The 19,335-nt window shown below is 36.6% G+C and overlaps 2 protein-coding genes across 3 annotated transcripts; one reads left to right on the top strand and one right to left on the bottom strand.

The window, feature by feature from the left end:
* Positions 1-12,235: 12,235 nt before the first annotated feature.
* On the top strand, positions 12,236-15,764 carry LOC133819297 (protein FAR1-RELATED SEQUENCE 7-like). Of its 2 annotated transcripts, none has more exons than XM_062252496.1 (2): positions 12,236-12,591; positions 13,108-15,764. In XM_062252496.1, the coding sequence occupies exons 1-2, from the start codon at positions 12,548-12,550 to the stop codon at positions 15,422-15,424; spliced, it is 2,361 nt and encodes a 786-aa protein (XP_062108480.1). In that variant the 5' UTR covers positions 12,236-12,547; the 3' UTR covers positions 15,425-15,764. The 2 variants fall into 2 exon arrangements, with proteins under 2 accessions (XP_062108480.1, XP_062108481.1); XM_062252497.1 differs by having other exon boundaries at positions 12,237-12,591; positions 13,103-15,764.
* An 81-nt stretch (positions 15,765-15,845) lies between these two features.
* Positions 15,846-19,122, bottom strand: LOC133819298 (protein ABCI12, chloroplastic). Its single transcript, XM_062252498.1, has 8 exons — positions 18,745-19,122; positions 17,902-18,018; positions 17,432-17,668; positions 17,157-17,319; positions 16,939-17,016; positions 16,571-16,635; positions 16,295-16,457; positions 15,846-16,206 (listed from the first exon to the last, which is right to left on the bottom strand). The coding sequence occupies exons 1-7, from the start codon at positions 19,075-19,077 to the stop codon at positions 16,305-16,307; spliced, it is 1,146 nt and encodes a 381-aa protein (XP_062108482.1). The 5' UTR covers positions 19,078-19,122; the 3' UTR covers positions 15,846-16,206; positions 16,295-16,304.
* Between the last annotated feature and the right edge of the window lie 213 nt (positions 19,123-19,335).

Below are 19,335 nucleotides of genomic sequence, written 5' to 3'. Positions count from 1 at the left end.
GTTATTTTCTCGATATGTGCTTGATAGGAGCTCGATATGGTTCGATGGAGGTTTTGGTTAGGTTTTATGTTCGGTTTAAGAAATGGTAGCTCGATACTAACTCGATAAGAGCTCGAATATGGGCTTGATGGTGCTCGATGACAACTCGATAAGGGTTCGATTGGACCCTAGAATATTTAGTGTAGTTGTTTTCTCGATAGGAGCTCGATAGGGTTCGATGGAGGTTTTGGGTAGGTTTTATGTTCAGTTTAAGAAATGATAGCTCGATACTAACTCGATAAAAGCTCGATTATGGGCTCGATGGTAACTCGATAGTGTTCGATTATAGCTTGATAATGTACTTTTTCATGAATTTCTGAAAAATTGACAGTTTTCTTGACAATTTCAATGTTTTTTGGTGTTTGGGAATTACAAGGGAATACGTGGATTTTCAAGGACCCTCAATGCATGGTGATACCGATGGAGGATATTGTAACGTACTTGCAACTTCTTGACATATTGCACAAGGAACTTAAAGTTGATAAACATATGTATGGGTTGAAATTGGAGGTTCCTTACACATGCGGCGACCAATTGTTTACACCCGTTCATGTTGAAAGTGATCTTGGTGTCCGTGCATTCTTAGGAGTAACATCTAAAGAAAGGTTGGCATTGTGTGTCACTCTTGTTAAAAAGATTGTCATTGCAGATCCATATTCCACTCATGGACCCGAGGGAGCAACCAGTACTTTGGGATAGGGGTGCACACGGGTCGGATTTTCGGGTTTCAGGTTCATCGGGTTAGGGTTTTGCGGGTTTCGGGTTACGAAAAATGATACCGAAACCGATCCGAAATTTTCGGATTTTTTCGGGTTCGGGTGTAATTTCGGGTTTGATGGGCCATTTCTGATTTTGGGCCGAAAAGTCCAGATTTGCAAAAATGCCATTTTTTTTCAAAAATACCATTTTTTTTCAAAAATACCATTTTTTTTCTTTCAAAAATATCATTTCTTGGCAGTTTCAGTAGTACTATGTGCGAATATTATCTTATCTCATAGGCACACCCCACGAAAAAAAGAGATTTTTTTTAAATAAATAAATTTTAACTAAAAAAAGTTCTTAGAAAGAAAATAGATCTTTTTGATGATTTTTTTTAACAAGCCAATCCATTAGTTTTTAACATATAATTCAATTTGACCCATAAAATATATAAAAAAATATTTTAAAAAAATTAGTTGACAGATCTTTGCTCCTTTTGAGACACAAACTTCAATTGAGCTTAGCTGAAGAAGCTACTAATAAACACAAGTCAACCTCTAAAACCCAATTGGGGTTTTTTAAGTCTTCCTTTCCCACTATTTTTAAAGAGCATCATTATTGGTTTATTAGAAAAATTTGTACGATATGATATAATGATAGCTTAGTTCATCTAGAAGAAATGGTGGCCTTTTATTTTATTATTATTTGTTCTACTAATTTTCATAAAATACCACAAAGCATCCAATTTAATTTATCAGATAATCCAACAAACAAACAAAAAGCTATACTTTACAAAATCAAATGGAAGCTTCATACAACCTTATGCTAGCTCAAACAAGCTCATAATAACAAAAACGTAATTATAAACATAACAACATTATAACCAAATGAAATGTGTTATATATCAAACTTTGCTATATAGATTTATTTATATATATATATATAAAAGCCACTACACAGCTAACTCATATCAAACCTAACAAAAACCACATTCTTCCCCCAAAAAAAAACTATCTTCTTTTTTCGTAAGTCTACAAAGCATGATCATATCAAACACATTATTACTACAACATGTCAACCCACCCCACCACCCCTAATAATACAATTTCTTCTTTTTTTTGTAAGTAGTCTACAAGCATGATCATCATCAAAGAAAGAAGAAAAAACAAAGAATTGAACTAAAAATAATCTAATCCAATACAAAAGAACACACTAATCCTAACTAGAACTTTGACCAATAAAAGAAGAAGAAGTAGAAGAAAAAACTGCAACCATAAATAAACAACGATAAAATCCATAAACTTAAGTACATAACTAGTTAACCACAAAACCAAAATAAAGTCCATAAGTCGTCTACAACCATAAACATTAAATTAAGTCTATAAAAATTCAAAATACATGACCAGCAAAAGTCCATGCCCTTTCCTTCTTTCATTTCCTTCATTCCTTTCAAAATTCAAATAAGAAAAATTAGTAAAGAAAAGAAATCAAGGATAATAAATAGCATAAAGGCAGGTAGGCATGAATAAATTCTTACAAGCAATTGCAATTCTTTTAATTTGTAGATTGTTGTGCAGCAGATGAGGCTGAAGACTGAAAATTGACGGAGGATGAAGCAGGCCCAGGCCCAGCACTTATAGGATCATTGGTCATCTCTACAAATATTTTTAATATAAAAGATAAATATTAGATTATAAAAAAACATTCACACACTTAAAATAAATATTAAAATGTATTAAACTACCTGACTCAAGATACTCTGATATTTGAAGCGCTTCTTCTTCTTCCATATATTCTCGAGTTATGATGGGTTGATGTGATCCGCTCCACCAGTTATTGAGACAAATTAATGCTTCGACCATCCTTGGGCTTAGTGAGCTTCTAAAAGGATCTAAAATTCGACCTCCTATAGAAAATGCTGCCTCAGAAGCAACGGTGGTAACTGGTATAGCTAACACATCACGAGCCATGAGTGACAAGATCTTGTACTTGCACCCACTACTAGCCCACCATCCCAAAACATCAAAATTCTCAGTTGGTCGCTCAGGTTCCTCTTCCAAATATTTATCGACCTCATTTTTTGTCACTCCATCATCCTTCTCCAATCTTCGTGCCACAAACTCATCATGCAAATTTCGTGACTTCTTGTTGGCACTAGGTCGACCACTAACAAGCATGACAAATGTGGATGAAGAACTAACAATAGAGATTGATTGTAGCTGAGTCATAGATGCTGATAGATGAAGACTTGATGCTGTCTCATTATATTGATCAAACATTGCCCGCATTGTCTTCTCTACCTTTTTCACCATCTCTTTGCACGTCATCTCATCATAAGTAGCACTAAAGCAATGACTGAGATAGTCAAGCTTGTATCTTGGGTCAAGGACCAAGGCAATTAGAAGTGTCTCATTGCAATTATCAAGTTTTCCCCAATACTTGTCATACTTTAGTTTCATGCTAATTGCCATTGTCCTCAATAACTCATTATCATCATCGTCAGCTACTAAGTCACACAGTTCTTGTTGCATATTGGAGATCTCAATGAAGTACTTATTAGCAGTAACATAAGTAGACCCACTAAACTTTAATGTTACTTCGTAAAAAGTCTCCAAAAACACTGAAGCATTTTCCCAATCATCAACAGTGGGGGGGGCCCTCCTTTGGTATTCCATTTTTGTCAACCTCATCAAAATAATTCATATAATTAACATCTCTTTTCATCCTGTCAAATGCCTTCCGAAATTTCATTGCACAATTGAGCATTAGATATGTGGAGTTCCATCTTGTTGGGACATCTAAACACAAAAGTCCTTTACATTCAATCTTTTCCTGCATGACACGCTCCTTAAAAAAATTTAGCCTAGCAGGAGAAGACCTAACGAACCTCACAGCATTTCTAATTGCTGCAATTGACCCATGTTTTTCCTTCAACCCTTCAGTGACAATTAGATTCACAATATGAGCGCAACACCTCATATGTAAAAACTTTCCATCCAAAATTAGGCCTCGCTCTTTCTCCTTGAATTGTTGCCTCAAGTATCTAATGGCAACATCATTAGACGAAGCATTGGCTATCGTAATGGTAAACAACTTAGAGATGCCCCAATCTAAAAGACATAAGTCGATCTCATGGCCAATGGTTTCCCCTTTGTGATCTACCACTTGGCAAAAATTGATAATTCTTTTCTGATACTCCCAAGAATTATCAATCCAATGAGTAGTGATGACCATGTAATTCAAATTTTGAATGGAAGTCCAAGTATCGGTAGTAATCGATATCCTCTCACGACTCAAAATATTTTTCAATGTTGCCTTCTCCTCCTTATATAACTTCAATACATCTCTAGCAACAGTCATTTGAGAAGGGATCTTAAACCGAGGTTGGAGTGTTTTGACAAATCTTTTGAACCCTTCACCCTCGACATGTCTAAATGACAACTCATCCAACACAATATATTGTGTGAGGGCTACCCTACAAGCTTCTTTGTTATAAGCTACCGCTACTAAGTTTGTCTCCCCCTCTTTCCCTCCCTTTACATTCTGAAAGCTTAAAGTCTTTTGTCTCTGCTCATCAATCTTATACGGACTTAGGTCGCATACTTTCTTAAAATGGTTCCACAAATGACTGGTCCCATGTTTTCTACTGTCACACAAGAAGTCAGACCCACAATAATTACATATGCACTTGGGGGGAGGAGACTCTTCGTTAGGATCTGTCGAGGGTGGAGGAGGATCTTCCTTAGTAAAATGATCCCAAATAGATGACCCTTTTCCCTTTGTTTTCCCGGTACTACTAGCACTAGGGGTGGGGGGAGGTCTAACCCTCTTTCTACTAGCTCTAGTTTTTCTACCCTGATCAGTAGGAGGAGTAGGGTTTTTAGTTTGAGTGAGAGGTGGTTGATCTTGAGCATCTATTGGGGGAAGAGTTTCATCTACCTCATCAATATCCATTACCTAACAAATCAATAGAAATTCAAGTAATTGTTATTGCTAGACAAAAGAAGATACTATAAACACAAAACACACACTGATATACACACAAAAAATATACTTTGACCATCGCATACAATAAAGTTTTAGTCATTGGTCCTTATTAATGCATCATATGTTCATTGCCTTACAAAAGTTAAACTAACAAAATATTCAAGCTGAACCCACATTGCCAATCGGAGTGAGTGGTTACAAGAGAGTGTGTGACAAATGTAACAAGGCTCGTGATGCAAAACCATGAAACTGCTTCCCAACAATGAGTTTTTCCATCACAGAGCCAAAAACATGTAAAGCACAGAGACCTAATGTTGTAAACCTCCGAACATTAAGTAAACATCCTATAAGCCCTCAAAGATTATAGTTATAAATTTCAGAAAAATTGAAAATTCATTAAAAACCAATCACATCTTCAAGGTTGAAATACCATCACTTCAACCACCACCAACAGCAAATATAGAACATCATCATCACCGCCCCAACAGCAAAATAATAATAATAATAATAATAATAATAATGATAATACAAAAAACAGCAACAGCAACAGCAACATTAAAGACTAAAGACTGTGTCTTGATGATGACAATATGTACTGAAGACGGTGGGAGCAGTGGGAGCAGAGAGAGATGGAGGCTTAAATGAAATCAAGGCATAAATCAATACAAAACATTTTCATCATCGGGCATTAGTCAAAACAACTTAACAGATAATGTATTAGTTTGTAGAAAAAACTATTCAAACAGATTAAGTGCCTGATTAATAATTGAATAGAGCAAAATACTAATTGACATCAAATAAATTCAGCCCATTAAAACAAATAAATTAATAGATTAAAACAAATAACCGAAACTGCCTAAGCCTATCCTAACATATATATATATATATATTATATATACATATATATATACTAAATGTAAATATGTATTATGTATTGTGCTTACCGGACCGAGGCGAGGTGTGTTGCGCCGCTGGTGGTGGACGGTGGTGCCGCCGCGTGAGAGCTGAGGGAGGCAAGGCAAGGGAGGGTCCGGGCTCGTCTCGAAGGGTTGGGTGGGTCGGCGGCAGGCAAGGCAGTGGCTGGCACTCGGCTATTGCTGCCGTGCTGAAGCTTGAACCAAGAGGGAGGCTGGGGGGCTGGGCTGCCGTGGTCCGCGTGCTTGATGTTGATGATGATGGTGCTACTCTGCTGAAGCTTGAACCAAAGGAGGACGACGAGGGAGGCTGGGGGGCTGGGCTGCCGCTTGACTGAAACGAAGGAGAAGATGAAGAACCAAAAAAAAAGGGGGTCGGGTAAAGTTTTTAGGGTTAAAAATTCAATTGTTTCAGTTCAGATTTTGATTATATTTATTTTGATTTTATTTTTTAAAAAAATTCAGTCGGGTTTCGGGTTACACCCGAACCCGACAGTACATATATTTCAAACCCGAATCCGACCCGATTTTTTCGGGTTCGGGTCGGGTTAAACCCGATTTTGTCGGTTTTTTCGAAAAAATGGATTCTCCGGGTTCGGGTCGGGCGGGTTTTCGGGTTTTGCAGGTTAAATGTGCACCCCTACTTTAGGATGTCCTATTGGTGACCTGAGGGACAACCAGTATGAGTACAATCCCTATGTTAATGAAGATCTAGTAGCTGAATATAATGAGGACTTAGGATACAATTCAGCGAATGACAATCCAATAGCTGAACATTTGCAAGTAGAACAAGCACAAGAACAGCCATACGTCCTATTAAACGGGTGAAACCACCAAGTCAAGGACATCGAACACTTGGCAACAGCTCTAGTCGTCCTGGTGGAATAGAATATAACTATACAAGGAACGTTCCAATATGTTCAATAGAAGATCACAGAAAATGGAGTGCTCCCATGTTTACAAAAAAAAGATATCATGGCTTCTAGTCATTCTGAATCACCCTCATCTGGCATACCGTTGGGAGAATTACACCTTGGGAAGACTTTTGAGAACAAGATGGAATTGAAAACCAAAGTGGCTCTCTTCACAATGAAGAATAATTTTGAGTTTATGGTTAAGAAGTCTAGTACTAATGTGTTGTATATCACCTGCAAGGATCCTGATTGTGGTTGGAGAATAAGAAGGAAAAAATTTGCGCGATCGGAGATGTTTGAGATCACTGTTTATAATAGTGTATATACTTGCTCACTAGAATTGTGACAGAAAGAGCACCATCAAGCAGTACCTTCGGTCATTGGGCACCTTATCAAGAACAAATATGTCATTGATGGCACTAGCTACCCAGCAAACAACATAAAGAAGAATATGAAGAATAATTTTGGGATCGATATGAGTTATATGAAGGCTTGGAGATGCAGAGAGAAGGCACTCAGTTATGTCAGGGGGACACCTGAAGAATCGTACTCTAAGTTACCATCTTACTTGTACATGCTGCATCAAAAGAATTCAAGTGCAATAACTGATTTTGTCACAGATGACGGTCTCTTTCTTTACTGTTTCTTCTCGCTTGGAGTTTGTTGAAGGGGTTTTGCATCATGTCATCCTGTTATATGTGTGGACACTTTTTTGAAGTCAAGGTACGGTGCCACATGTTGTGTGTTGTCGCATTGGATGCAAATAACCACATTTATCCAATTGCGTTCGCGATTGTTGACCCTTGACTGTGTTCCCCATATTGCACTACTGAGATGTGGAGGGAATCTTACAAAGAAACAATTTACCCAACTGGCAACGAGGATGATTGGGAAGTTCCTGAGAACATACTATACATGAAAGTTGGGTTTCCCGTTGAAAAACAACTAGTTGGTCGACCGAAGAAGAATAAGGTAGGAAGAAGGAAGACAAACCGCTATCCATCGAGTGGCGAAATAATTCGCAAAGAGCGCAAATGTAGCATGTGTGGTGGGCTTGGCCACAACAGGGCTACATGCAAAGCTAGGCTATAAACTCTTTTTTCCCATTCGGACTTGTTGTATTAATAACCTATGTTGTTTTCCCTTCTTTTTTATTTGGTTTTTCTTAAAAGTTATGTTAAGCTCGATGTAAACTCGATGAGCTCGATTGTAGCTCGACATTAACTCGATAGTAGCTCGATTTGAACTCGATAATATGTTTGTTAGCTTCTAAACTAACTTCAAATAACTCGATAATAGTTCGATAATGATTCGACATAACTTGATAGTAGTTCGATAATGGTTCGATATGGCTCGATATTAGTTCAATAACAGCTAGATAATGGTTATGAAAATGATATTACTCAATTGAAGCTCGATATTAGTTCGATAACAGTTTGATATAGCTCGATATTAGTTCGATAATGTTCGATATGAACTCGATAACAGACATATGAAAGTTACAAAAAAATGTTAACAAAAAACTGCACAATTAAAGACCCTGTATATATACAATCATCAAGGTCACAAATTTTGATACCACAAGTCTGTGGTCCACTTGTTCCTGAACACCTCCATATTTTCATCGCAAATAGTTTCCAATGGAAGGTCGACCATTAGATGCTCAATATGCTTGACAGCATACACACCACAATCCCCATTGTAAAAAAAAAGTAAACATTAAGTGTACATTACTATAATTTTAGTTAGAAACAAATTTAGTATGAAGATGATGTTTGTTACTTTCTCTTTGACTGAGTGAGCTCGTGTTTCTGTTTGCGACGCCATGTGAACTGATGCGGCCTTTTTCCTGCTGCATGAATCTTCAACATCAAGCTATCAATGAATAGTTTACTCTGCATTAACAGAGAAGGAAGCAAAAAGCACCATGGATTCATAATTTCCTCCAGCTTTGCGTCACTAATCACCGAGTTGTCCGAATCATAAATAGTGAGGGTCCAACTAGAAATAGAAACCTCAATGGCAAACCAATGTTGTTTTCCATAGTTCTGGCACCAATATACATCCTCAACTCCTCCCCAAGATGCCAGAAACTGTTGCTCGATGCCGGTCAACATGGACATAACATCAGAATCCCACGTATACTTTGTTTTGTCGGCAATTTTCTTATACTGATCATATCGGGCAGGTATCACTTGTGAGAAATACATGTTCATCACAACTGCTTTCTGTCGATATATATTGGGAAAATACTTGCGACGCATACGAAGCATGTGTTATGTTGCATCAATATGCTACAAAGAGAGTACAATATAAAAAGTTAGCAAAGACCATCATAAATGGCTACTATCGAGCTTCATCGAGCTCACAGCGAAATACTATCGAGCTCCATCGAGCTCACATCGAGCTAATCTCAAACAGTAAACAACAACCCTAATTTAACACCCATATCGAACTACTATCGAGTTCCATCGAGCTAATCTCCAACAGTAAACAACAACCCTATTTTAACACTCATATCGAACTACTATCGAGCTCACATCAAGCTAATCTCAAACAGTAAACAACAACCATATTTTAACATCCATATCGAACTACTATCGAGCTCACATCGAGCTAATCTCAAACAGTATACAACAACCCTAATTTAACACCCATATCGAAACACTATTGAGCTCACATCGAGCTAATCTCAAACAGTAAACAACAACCATATTTTAACACCCATATCAAACTACTATCGAGCTCACATCGAGTTCATATCGATCCTAGAAACCCCCATCAAGCTCCTATCGAGCTCATATCGAGTCAATAAAAATAGAACTTGTAAAATTGAAAACAAAACATAATTTCTACCACTATCGAGTCATTAGGTATAAATGGCTTACCCCATCATTGAGCCACGACTGGGGTGTCTTCCACATCAGAAACCATGCTAGACCGTGATTCCCAGTCTTTACATCCCTCGAGATCTTGTTGGGGATGTCTCCATGCAGCCACTTAGACATTTTCCTATACTGTTTGCGATATGGTTTCTTGAGACGGTCCAGCACCTGTGTAGCCTCCTCTTCTGGTGCAGCTACATCAGTGCGAGGTCTTTTCCTCATGGGATCGGTGTAGTCCTCAAACCAATCTGGCTTGCGTCTTTGGCATCTAGTCCTCTGAAACCGAACCCCAGCAACATCCTCAGGGTTGACAATAACGACTCCCGAAGTCCCAGCATCAAGTGTCACAATGATGGTAGGAGGCATGGTTGGATCATCAACATAGTCCAGAGGAATATCCAATGACTCTGAGTCTGAATCATCATTGGAGCCCCTCGATTTCTCCTTAATAAACATCAGGATTTGACTAACTATGTCCAGGATTACTGACTGGTTCTTCATAAGGGTCTTCTGTCGACCCTCGACTTTGTCCAATTGCTCAATCAAGTCCTATCGAGGCAGATGCTAAAATCAACCATAAGTCTAATATCATCGAGTTCTATCAAGTTCTATTGAGGTAGATGCTAAAATCAGCTATATGCCTAAAAAAATCATCGAGTCCCATCGACGCCTATCGAGGCACAATCAAATTCATAACCTAACATATGCTATCGAGTCTTATCGATTTCTATCGAAGTACATAAAAATCTTGAAAAAAACCCAGATTTCTTCATTCTCCAGCCCGATCTATCCTATGAACAAAAATTAACAAAAAAACCAGGCACATACACGTATTGCAAATTAAAAAGGAAATCCCTCACCTTCGCTTTCTTTGGGGTTGTTTCCTCAAAGCTTGGTCTGTTTGCTCGACGTTCTTCTCCTTTGCCTTCTCCGGTCGTCAACTACGACAATATCCGAGCCACAAATGCTTGGTCGTGGTCGTGGAAGACAATGCTTCTCCAATTTGCTTGGGTTCTAACATATTAAATTGGGTTGAAGGGATTTTTTCCTTCAGGACTAAGAAAGTGAGAGAGCGAATAGAGAGAGACTGGAAACAAATGCCAGGGGTATTTTGGGAACTAAGGAAAATAATAGGACTAATATGACATGTATAGAGTGACTAGAATAATTTTGTTATAGGACCTCATTTAATGCATCATTTCTCAAATTTCCCATATATAAATGCGTATTGAGTGAGAAGCATTTGGAAGGCTACTTTTGATTATGATTTCATGTATTTTGTTTTAACATTAAATTATGGATAATGAAGGAAGTTAAGGGTGGCAATGGTAAAATTTAAGTATGAATAGTATAGTAATATTGGTTTTTTCTTAGTCTATATGCTATTTAATTTTTACTCTTCTACAGTATATCAGAGTACTACTATCTTTTGATCTTGTCCTAGCTCTATTTTTTTTTTTTTTTTGACAAATTGTCCTAGCTCTATTTAATACCATACACTTAGCTCATATTAATGACAAATATTTTGTGACGAAAAAAGAATATTCTTAGATAAATATTAAATTATCATCAAGGTACCATCCACAACACATTTAGAAGCCATCAAATGATCAAATGATATTTAAGAAATTAATACAGTGAAAAATACGGCAAGAGTCCACATTTTAGATTTTGTCAATATAAGACATATAATGCATATACATTTCCAATATAAGATATTTACCCTTACTTAAACACTAAAGAGCAAAAACCTAAACAATGGTGCAAACTTAATAAAACCTTTAAGAACTAATTTTAATTTTGTTTTGATGGAGGAAAATATTATTGTTACCCATGTCTACTAAGAGGCAATTTTGTCTTATATGTGAGTGAGCAATTGTTATGCATGAGGGAGTGATGTATAATAGATATAACTTCAAAATATAAAAAAAAGAGAGTTAAAAAAAATTAATCCAAGAAATACTCTATTTGACATTTTTTTTCTTATGCTATGGTATTTTCTATATTTTTAGAAGTTACTATCAATCATTCAAATATGATTCAATAATATCTCTCTTATTTCCCATTTCTCCTTCTTGATTTATTATTATTATTTCATATTTGAAATGAATAAAAAAGATTAAAAATTATAATATTTAAATAATATAAAGAAAAAATTATTATATAGTGTAATTTAAAAGTTGGATGAAAAAAAGAAAAATTTAGTGATGTATTTTTAATAATAATGTAGAGAAACTATTGGGAGTACTCTTCTATAATAGAGAAAGAATAGGACTTTTTTCTTTTCTTTTCAAGCATGCATAATATGGACAAATTTTTGACATGAAGCATGCAAACCAAAAAAGATGCATAAATTAATTTTCTACTAATTTTTCTTTTATAACCTATCATTGAAAAAATATGATATTCCCATTTTTTTTTGTTAAAAAAAACAAATCAAATAAGTTTAATATTATGTATGAGGGAGAGTAAATTGAATTATTTTGAACCACAAAGATGAAAGGAGAAGTATATAGTATAGTGTAGTACAAAATCAAGTGGGTCCATATAATAGCATAAAACGACATCAATCTCATACTAAATAAAAAGAACAGATCTACTCATATGAACATTTCAATCCCTTTCAATGTCCATAACATAATTATATTATTATTATTATTATTATTTAGCATTAATTATTTCTTTGAGAAAATATATAAGATTAGATAATTAAAGAACATTATGATTTAAAATAAGGAGAATTAGGTAATGGATCAGCCAAAAATGAATAAAATATAGTAAAATGATGAAGTATTGAGATGAGATATATGGTATTTAGGTCAACACTTTAGAAGAGAAGAAGATAGAAAGACAAAAACCCAAAAACCAAAATCAAATCCCCAAAATATTTCATTCTTTCTATTACTTCAAACCCTTTTCCTTCTTCTACTGCTACTATACTAACTCATTTATATCTATAAAACCCAAAAGCTGTTTACACAGATTCTCTCTCATTTTCTTTCTTGACAAATACCTTTTTTTCGCGCCAAAAAAAAAATCCAATGCCACCCTCTAAATTACATCTGCTTAACGAAATCAGCTCAATCTCGATGTTTTAATTATCTTAGATATGGGCGTGGAACCGAGCTCCAGCCACTTCACGGATTTCAGAAGGTAATCTTTCGATTCGAGCAAACCCTAAGTTTTTTTTATTTCTTTGCTTTGATCGGTGCCTTCTGTTGTTAATCCGTGTTTGATGCGTTTTACTTTGAGAAATTTTATGGGCTGGTTTGATTTACGTTGATCTGGTTTTGTTCTGTTTTATTGATTTGTTAGTTTGTTTTTTTGTTTTTTTCGGATGTTTTGTTTGATTGCTAAGAAAATAGGAAAATGGAACTCGAATATGATGAATTTTTTGGGGTTTGGGGTTTGTCATTTGGATCTTTATTGAGTTTATATCTCGAGTAATTCAGCAAAAAAGAGTTCATAAATTAAAGCCTGTGAAGTTAGACATGCATCGTCTTTTTGGATTCTAAGGTACCATTTAGTTGGCATGTTGAAGGTCTTTCTATATATTGCGTTGTGTTTGTGGAACCAGCAAATTTTAGTTTGGGGAGCACTACATGTGCTTCCAATGTTGTCATATTGCTAGTGATTTTCACCTGAAATTTCCCTGTGGACGCAGTTCAGGTACGATCCTAACGGCATAGGTTTTGGGCACACAGTGGTGTTGAAGGCCTATCCAGTTGGTATGGTCCCTGCAATGAATGATGTTATAGAGGATGAAGGGGAGTCTAGACTAGAACCATATGTGGGTTTAGAGTTTGATTCTGCAGACGAGGCAAGAGAATTCTACAATTTGTATGCTAGGCGTGTGGGATTTAAGATTCGGACTGGTCAGCTGTATCGCTCACGAACTAACGGGACTGTTTCTTCTCGAAGATTTGTGTGCTCGAAGGAGGGATTTCAGCTCAATTCACGGACAGGATGTCCAGCATTGATTAAAGTGCAAAGGCGTGATTCTGGAAAGTGGGTGGTTGACCTTTTCTTGAAGGACCACAATCATGATCTCGGACTAGCTGGGGAAAGCCCTCCTCCTCCTCTATTGCTCCAGAAGACTCCGTTAGCTGCAAAGTCGGTAGTTACTGTGTCCCATAGGCCGAGAACGAAGTTGATTGAGGAAGTTGAGGATGGGAGGCCTTCTCCCTCTGGAATTATCAATATCAAACGCCTTAAGAGGGATGGAGAGGAACTGCAATCCAAAGTTGAACCATTTTCTGGTCTGGAGTTCAACTCGGCTAATGAAGCATACCAATTTTATCAGGCATATGCAGCTAGTAAAGGATTTAGTATCCGGATTGGTCAATTGTTTCGTTCGAAGCTTGATGGATCAATCACATCTCGGCGGTTTGTGTGTTCGAAGGAAGGATTTCAGCATCCATCAAGACTTGGCTGTGGGGCTTTCATGAGAATTAAAAGACTAGAATCTGGAAGATGGGTAGTGGACCGGCTTCAGAAAGGCCATAATCATGAACTTGAGCTTCAACTGGAACTTCATAAAAAAAGTGTTACTGCTTCGAAAAGGTTGTTAGAGGAGGAGAGCGGTGGACTAGAAAATGAGGACATTTTCAACATAAGCACTGCTAACATTGTCAAAAGAAGTCGAGAAAATCACATAGGAAGTGATTGGTACCGTGTGCTTTTAGAGTATTTTCAAACCAGACAAGCCGAAGATACAAGTTTCTTTTATGCAGTAGAAGTTGATAATGGCAGTTGCATGAGTATTTTCTGGGCTGATGGAAGGTCAAGATTTTCTGCTAGTCAGTTTGGTGATGCCATTATTCTTGATACCTCTTATAGGAAAAGTATCTATTTGGTGCCATTTGCCACTTTTATTGGAATTAACCACCACAAGCAACCAGTGCTTCTTGCCTGTGCCCTGATTGCTGATGAATCGGAGGAAGCTTTCACCTGGTTGTTTCAAACATGGCTGAGGGCAGTATCAGGGCTCCATCCGCTTTCAATAATAGCTGATCAAGACAAGGCGATCCAGCATTCTATCAAGAAAGTATTTCCAAATACCCACCACCGATTTTCCTTGTGGCAACTTAAGGCTAAGGAAAGGGAATATCTGAATTTGATGGAAGGCTCTTTACGGTACGAATATGAAAAGTGCATTTACCAGAGTGAGACAGTTGATGAATTTGAAGCCTCGTGGACTATGCTTTTAAGCAGATTTGGCTTGATAGAGAATGCTTGGCTGAAAGAAATGTATGAAAAGCGAGAAAGTTGGGTCCCAGCATACTTACGCAGCACCTTTTTTGCGGGCATTACTCTGAATGATAATGTTGAATCATTCTTCGGGACGTTTCTGAATGCTCAAACACCACTAGTAGAATTTGTTTCGCGATATGAAAGAGGTGTTGAGCGACGTCGTGAAGAAGAAAGAAAAGAGGATTTCAATTCTTATAACTTGCAGGTGCTCTTGCAGACAAAAGAACCAGTAGAAGAACAATGTAGAAGGCTTTATACACTTTCTGTTTTTAAGATATTTCAGAAAGAACTTCTACAATCTTATGGATATCTTGGGTTCAAGATTTATGAAGAAGGAGCCCTTAGCAGATATTTGGTGCGTAAGGGTGGGAATGACAATGAGAAATGTGTAGTCACCTTTAGCGCATCCAATCTCAATGTTAGTTGCAGCTGCGAAATGTTTGAATTTGAAGGTGTGCTGTGCAGACATATCTTGAGAGTTTTCCAAATACTGGACGTAAGAGAAATCCCCTCTCGTTATATTTTACATCGGTGGACAAGAAATGCCGAGTACGGTACTCTTCATGATTTCGAATCAGCAAGAAGCTCTCAAGAACTCAAGGCTCTGATGGTATGGAGTTTAAGAGAAACAGCCTCTAAATACGTAGAGGCTGGAGCAGCTTCTTTTGAAAAGCACAAACTTGCCTATGAGATTATGCGAGAGGGTGGAAGAAAGCTTTGTTGGCAAAGGTAAGTGCTTGATTGAATAAGGTCAGATATCTCTCCAAAGATAACTTTTTGTAGCTTTTAACTCCATATGTAGCTACTCTGCTTTTTCATGGGGACCTTAGTTATGTAACTGAAGACCATAAATGTACCATTGGTAATAATTCTTGCCCTTATCAAAACCAAGATGTTGTATATATATAGTGCTTGATGCGGAATACATTTCTTCTACATACCCAGTTCTCCAAATCTCATCCACTGGGCAGTGGCTAGTGGCTACAGGCATTTTGTTGTAGTTGATTTTCTTTTTTGGTCCTTGACTCCCAACAAACTGGAGCTATACAATTGCAAGGCATTTTAGATTTTCATTCTTTTGTTTCATTTTCCTTGGAAAAAAGAAAGTGCCCTTTTATGTTTGGTTTCGTTCAAAATAACATTACCCCGGATAATATTCGAAAATTTTGGGATTGATATGAACACAAAAGCTAAGCAATCAAGAGCATGGTTTAATAAACTCTTTAAACATAACAAAGGCAGCATCTAGACATTGCAGATAACCACAATTGATAATGCGTTTGAACTCATAGATGACCAAAGATGACCGCAATTGACAAAGAATGGAAGTATGTGTCTCCTAAGTCCTAAATTCGACCGTTCATATATTCTTAATGGGTTCATATATTCTTAATGGACGCCACCAAGGTTGCCATTTCCAACCTAATTGCTGATGGATCCCATATTCTTAATCATGTCATGTTAGCTCTTCATCCAACAGCCCGTGCAAGTGTATGGTAACTGAAGTTTTTTACACTGCCAGTCAAATTTTGAGTAGGTGAGACATAGAAATAAGCCAGAATTCCCTAATATAACTGTTTATTTAATAATGATAAAATAGTACCTCATGTTAGTTAGACAAGAAGATAATCTGAGAGAACACAAGCAGCAGTCACACCAACCAAGCACAACAAGGATATAATATCTGCTCTACCAAAGGATGATTCCGATAAGTTATAAATTGTGTGAGACTTGCTGTCTCCTCTAAAACCTCTGACAATCATTGCCTGTCAAAAAATCAATACAAAGGACTGTAAATGACATTTTTAAGTTTGAATGAACAACTACAGATTCATGAGGCAGCCGAAAACAAATATTATGCACAATAGATATTGCAAACCTGTGAAATCTGCTCGGCATGGTTAAAAATATTTTTGAAAATTTGACGGAAGTAGGCAAAGAATACTGCAAAGTAAAATATCAGATGGTAAGAACAATGGAAAATATGAATACAATTCCGAGCATACTGAGAACTAGAACTTGGTAACCATAGTGTAAATACGACATAATATACCATGTAATCACCTGTATGTAAAGATAGAACAAATTCAAAACAAGAAGTAAAATGGAGAGCCACAATGGACAGCATTAAGAACATTCTTCCTTTGAAGAACTAAATCCTAGTATAAAAAGATTTGATTTCATAAACTAAATAAGGAGACAAATAACAATAAAAAACCCTTTATGAATGAATGCATTAATGCTTACGATCAATGGACTCCAACATTGTCAGTTGTTCCCAATTTATCCTACGAGATATAATCCCCAATGCTACATTCCGTACCTGTCAACATAGACAAATTCTTCAAGAGGATATATAAAAAAAAATGATAGTTCTTTTCCTTCCAATCAAAGAGAGAGACCAAAATATCTTTGTAGTCCAAAACAAATCATACATAAACAGCTGAACAGAATTTCACTTTCCTCGTCAAACACTAGATTGATGAACCTTAACGACAACATAAGGGTGAGAGTAATTTCAGCTACTGGAACACCAATATGAGTCAAGGGGAACATAAACCACCGTAAGGCAAATGCAAGCTGTTCGGGGGTCGTGGTTGTCAGGCAAAGGCTTGCGCTTTGAAAGACCTTTCAAAGATATATGAGATATGGTTTTCAGAATAAAATTTTCAAAGGTAACCAAACATATGATTATTTCTGAGAAGGAAAAGGATTGGACCAAGTTAAGAAAGCAGCTTACTGTGAAGGTTAAACAGGCAGCCGTACTAGCTATAGACAAGCCCTTCCTTGTAAAATCTAATGGTCCTAGCTTCATAATTGAATATGAATAACCTACTAAAGATGAAGGAAGATTTGGCAATCCTGTCACTGAAGAAGGTGGGGTTCGCAGTTGGACAAGGGATGGTACACCATCTGAACCCAGCCCCAACATGATGAACAAAATTCCAGAAAGTAAGGACACTCTTGCCAGTTGGTCCTATAGAAGTTGATGAAACAAAGAAAAAACGAAATTGTTAATTTGTGCTTAAAAGACAATTCTATACTTTATCCAAGCTAAGCTAATCTATTAGCATTTACTCAACCTGAGATGTGATTGTGGTTAGATTTATATTTGAATCAAACAAAAGTCCTAGTAACATCAATAAAAAGACCCAAAGACCAGTTACAACAGGAAATTAATGCTGCAGAAGCCAAACAGGGGTTAATTACCATCGACGCCTGTCTTGGAAGAATCCATATCGACAAAAGGGCCAAGAAGATTACTAATCCCAGTCGTAGTATTATATGTGACCTTGCTGGTAAAACAACCAAGGCCAAAAGCCATACCTGCACCATCAAGAACTTCAAATATCAAAAGCTAGAGAAAACATTACAGAACTGGTACTTGTGTCATATACTAATAATCTCTTTTATCACTTTCCTTTAATGTATATTGTTTAAAAAGCGTGAAGCCAATTTACCAACTGCAGAGCCAATACTTATCAAATCTAGTAAATTAAATAAAAGTACAGCACTTGAATTAACTATAAAATTTCCTCCTGCGAAGTGTTTTTCATCTTGAAGCCATCTCTTTGAATAAATGACACTTTTTTCACCCAAAGATTAACTAATATCTTCAGAGAAGTTATGAAGTACACAATTATTCAAGTCTGAGAAATACCCTAAAAATTTCTATCAACAAATTGTGCAAATTGGCAACTTCAAACCAAAAATGAGATACTAGAACATAAAATGGTCCTTAACTTTCTTACTGGTAACAAAAACAAAAATAAACGAAACCAACCTTAATAAATCAAGTGAATTGTATTTTTAACCTACTACATTCCTAATTAGTGAGAAAACAAATTCCAAAAGAAAAAAAAAATGTTACTAACATTCATACGAGCTACCCATTTTTGTTCATATATTCCATTAAAAAAGATCCATGAATTTGAGCTAAATTAATAAAGGTAAATGATCCAACATCAAAGCTCACATCTCAAACAATTCGAATTGAAAAACTATAACAAAAATCAAAACCGTAAGGCACCCAGAAAGAAAAATGAAGCATACCAATTTGATTCTGGGGTCGACAGAATGAAGAACCGTGAAAGGCGAGGACACGTACTGGCCAATGGGACTAGAAGTGGCGCCAGCAATCAGTCGAAGAACCTTATCGGCGGCCAAAGCTCCAGTGGGCAACCGGTTGACCCAGTTCCCGCCTCCACTACTATCGGTGGCCGAAACCCGGATTCGAAAGCTTGTCTTCTTCTGTAGGTGGGAGGTTTTAAGAGATTGGTTTGTGAAATTCCGAGGTAGAAGAAGGGTTTTTGGGGGAGCGAGGTTTGGTTTTGCAAGGAATGAAGGGAAGGTGACCGTTGGTACGGTACAGTGCGTGCAATTCATTGGTGAGGTTCCCCAACACTCGAGCTGGAGAGTTCGATTATTATATACGGTTCGGGTGTAAAAATATGACATTATATTTTATATGAGATATTTCACAGAGTATGCAAAAATATGTTTTTTTTTTAAAAATAGTTAATTTATGGTTTTTTTAAAATAAATTTCACTTTTATAGGTTTATTTTTTCATATTTTTTTTATAAAAGTTGGTTTATGCCATAGTTTTACTCTTAATCAAATTTGGAAGGCTATGTTTGTAATT

The sequence above is a fragment of the Humulus lupulus genome, chromosome 2, assembly GCF_963169125.1.
Source record: "Humulus lupulus chromosome 2, drHumLupu1.1, whole genome shotgun sequence".
Taxonomy (NCBI): Eukaryota; Viridiplantae; Streptophyta; class Magnoliopsida; order Rosales; family Cannabaceae; genus Humulus; species Humulus lupulus.
This window is presented reverse-complemented; position numbering and strand designations above follow the sequence as displayed.

What these genes read in the sequence shown, in the direction of transcription:
- LOC133819297 (XM_062252496.1), top strand. Translation starts at nt 12,548, where the DNA reads ATGGGCGTGGAACCGAGCTCCAGCCACTTCACGGATTTCAGAAG. An exon ending in CACTTCACGGATTTCAGAAG is followed by an intron (nt 12,592 to 13,107) that starts GTAATCTTTCGA and finishes GACGCAGTTCAG; the next exon opens with GTACGATCCTAACGGCATAG.
- LOC133819298 (XM_062252498.1), bottom strand. Translation starts at nt 19,077, where the DNA reads ATGAATTGCACGCACTGTACCGTACCAACGGTCACCTTCCCTTCATTC. An exon ending in TCGACCCCAGAATCAAATTG is followed by an intron (nt 18,019 to 18,744) that starts GTATGCTTCATT and finishes TTGATGGTGCAG; the next exon opens with GTATGGCTTTTGGCCTTGGT. An exon ending in CATCAATCTAGTGTTTGACG is followed by an intron (nt 17,017 to 17,156) that starts AGGAAAGTGAAA and finishes GTCTATGTTGAC; the next exon opens with AGGTACGGAATGTAGCATTG.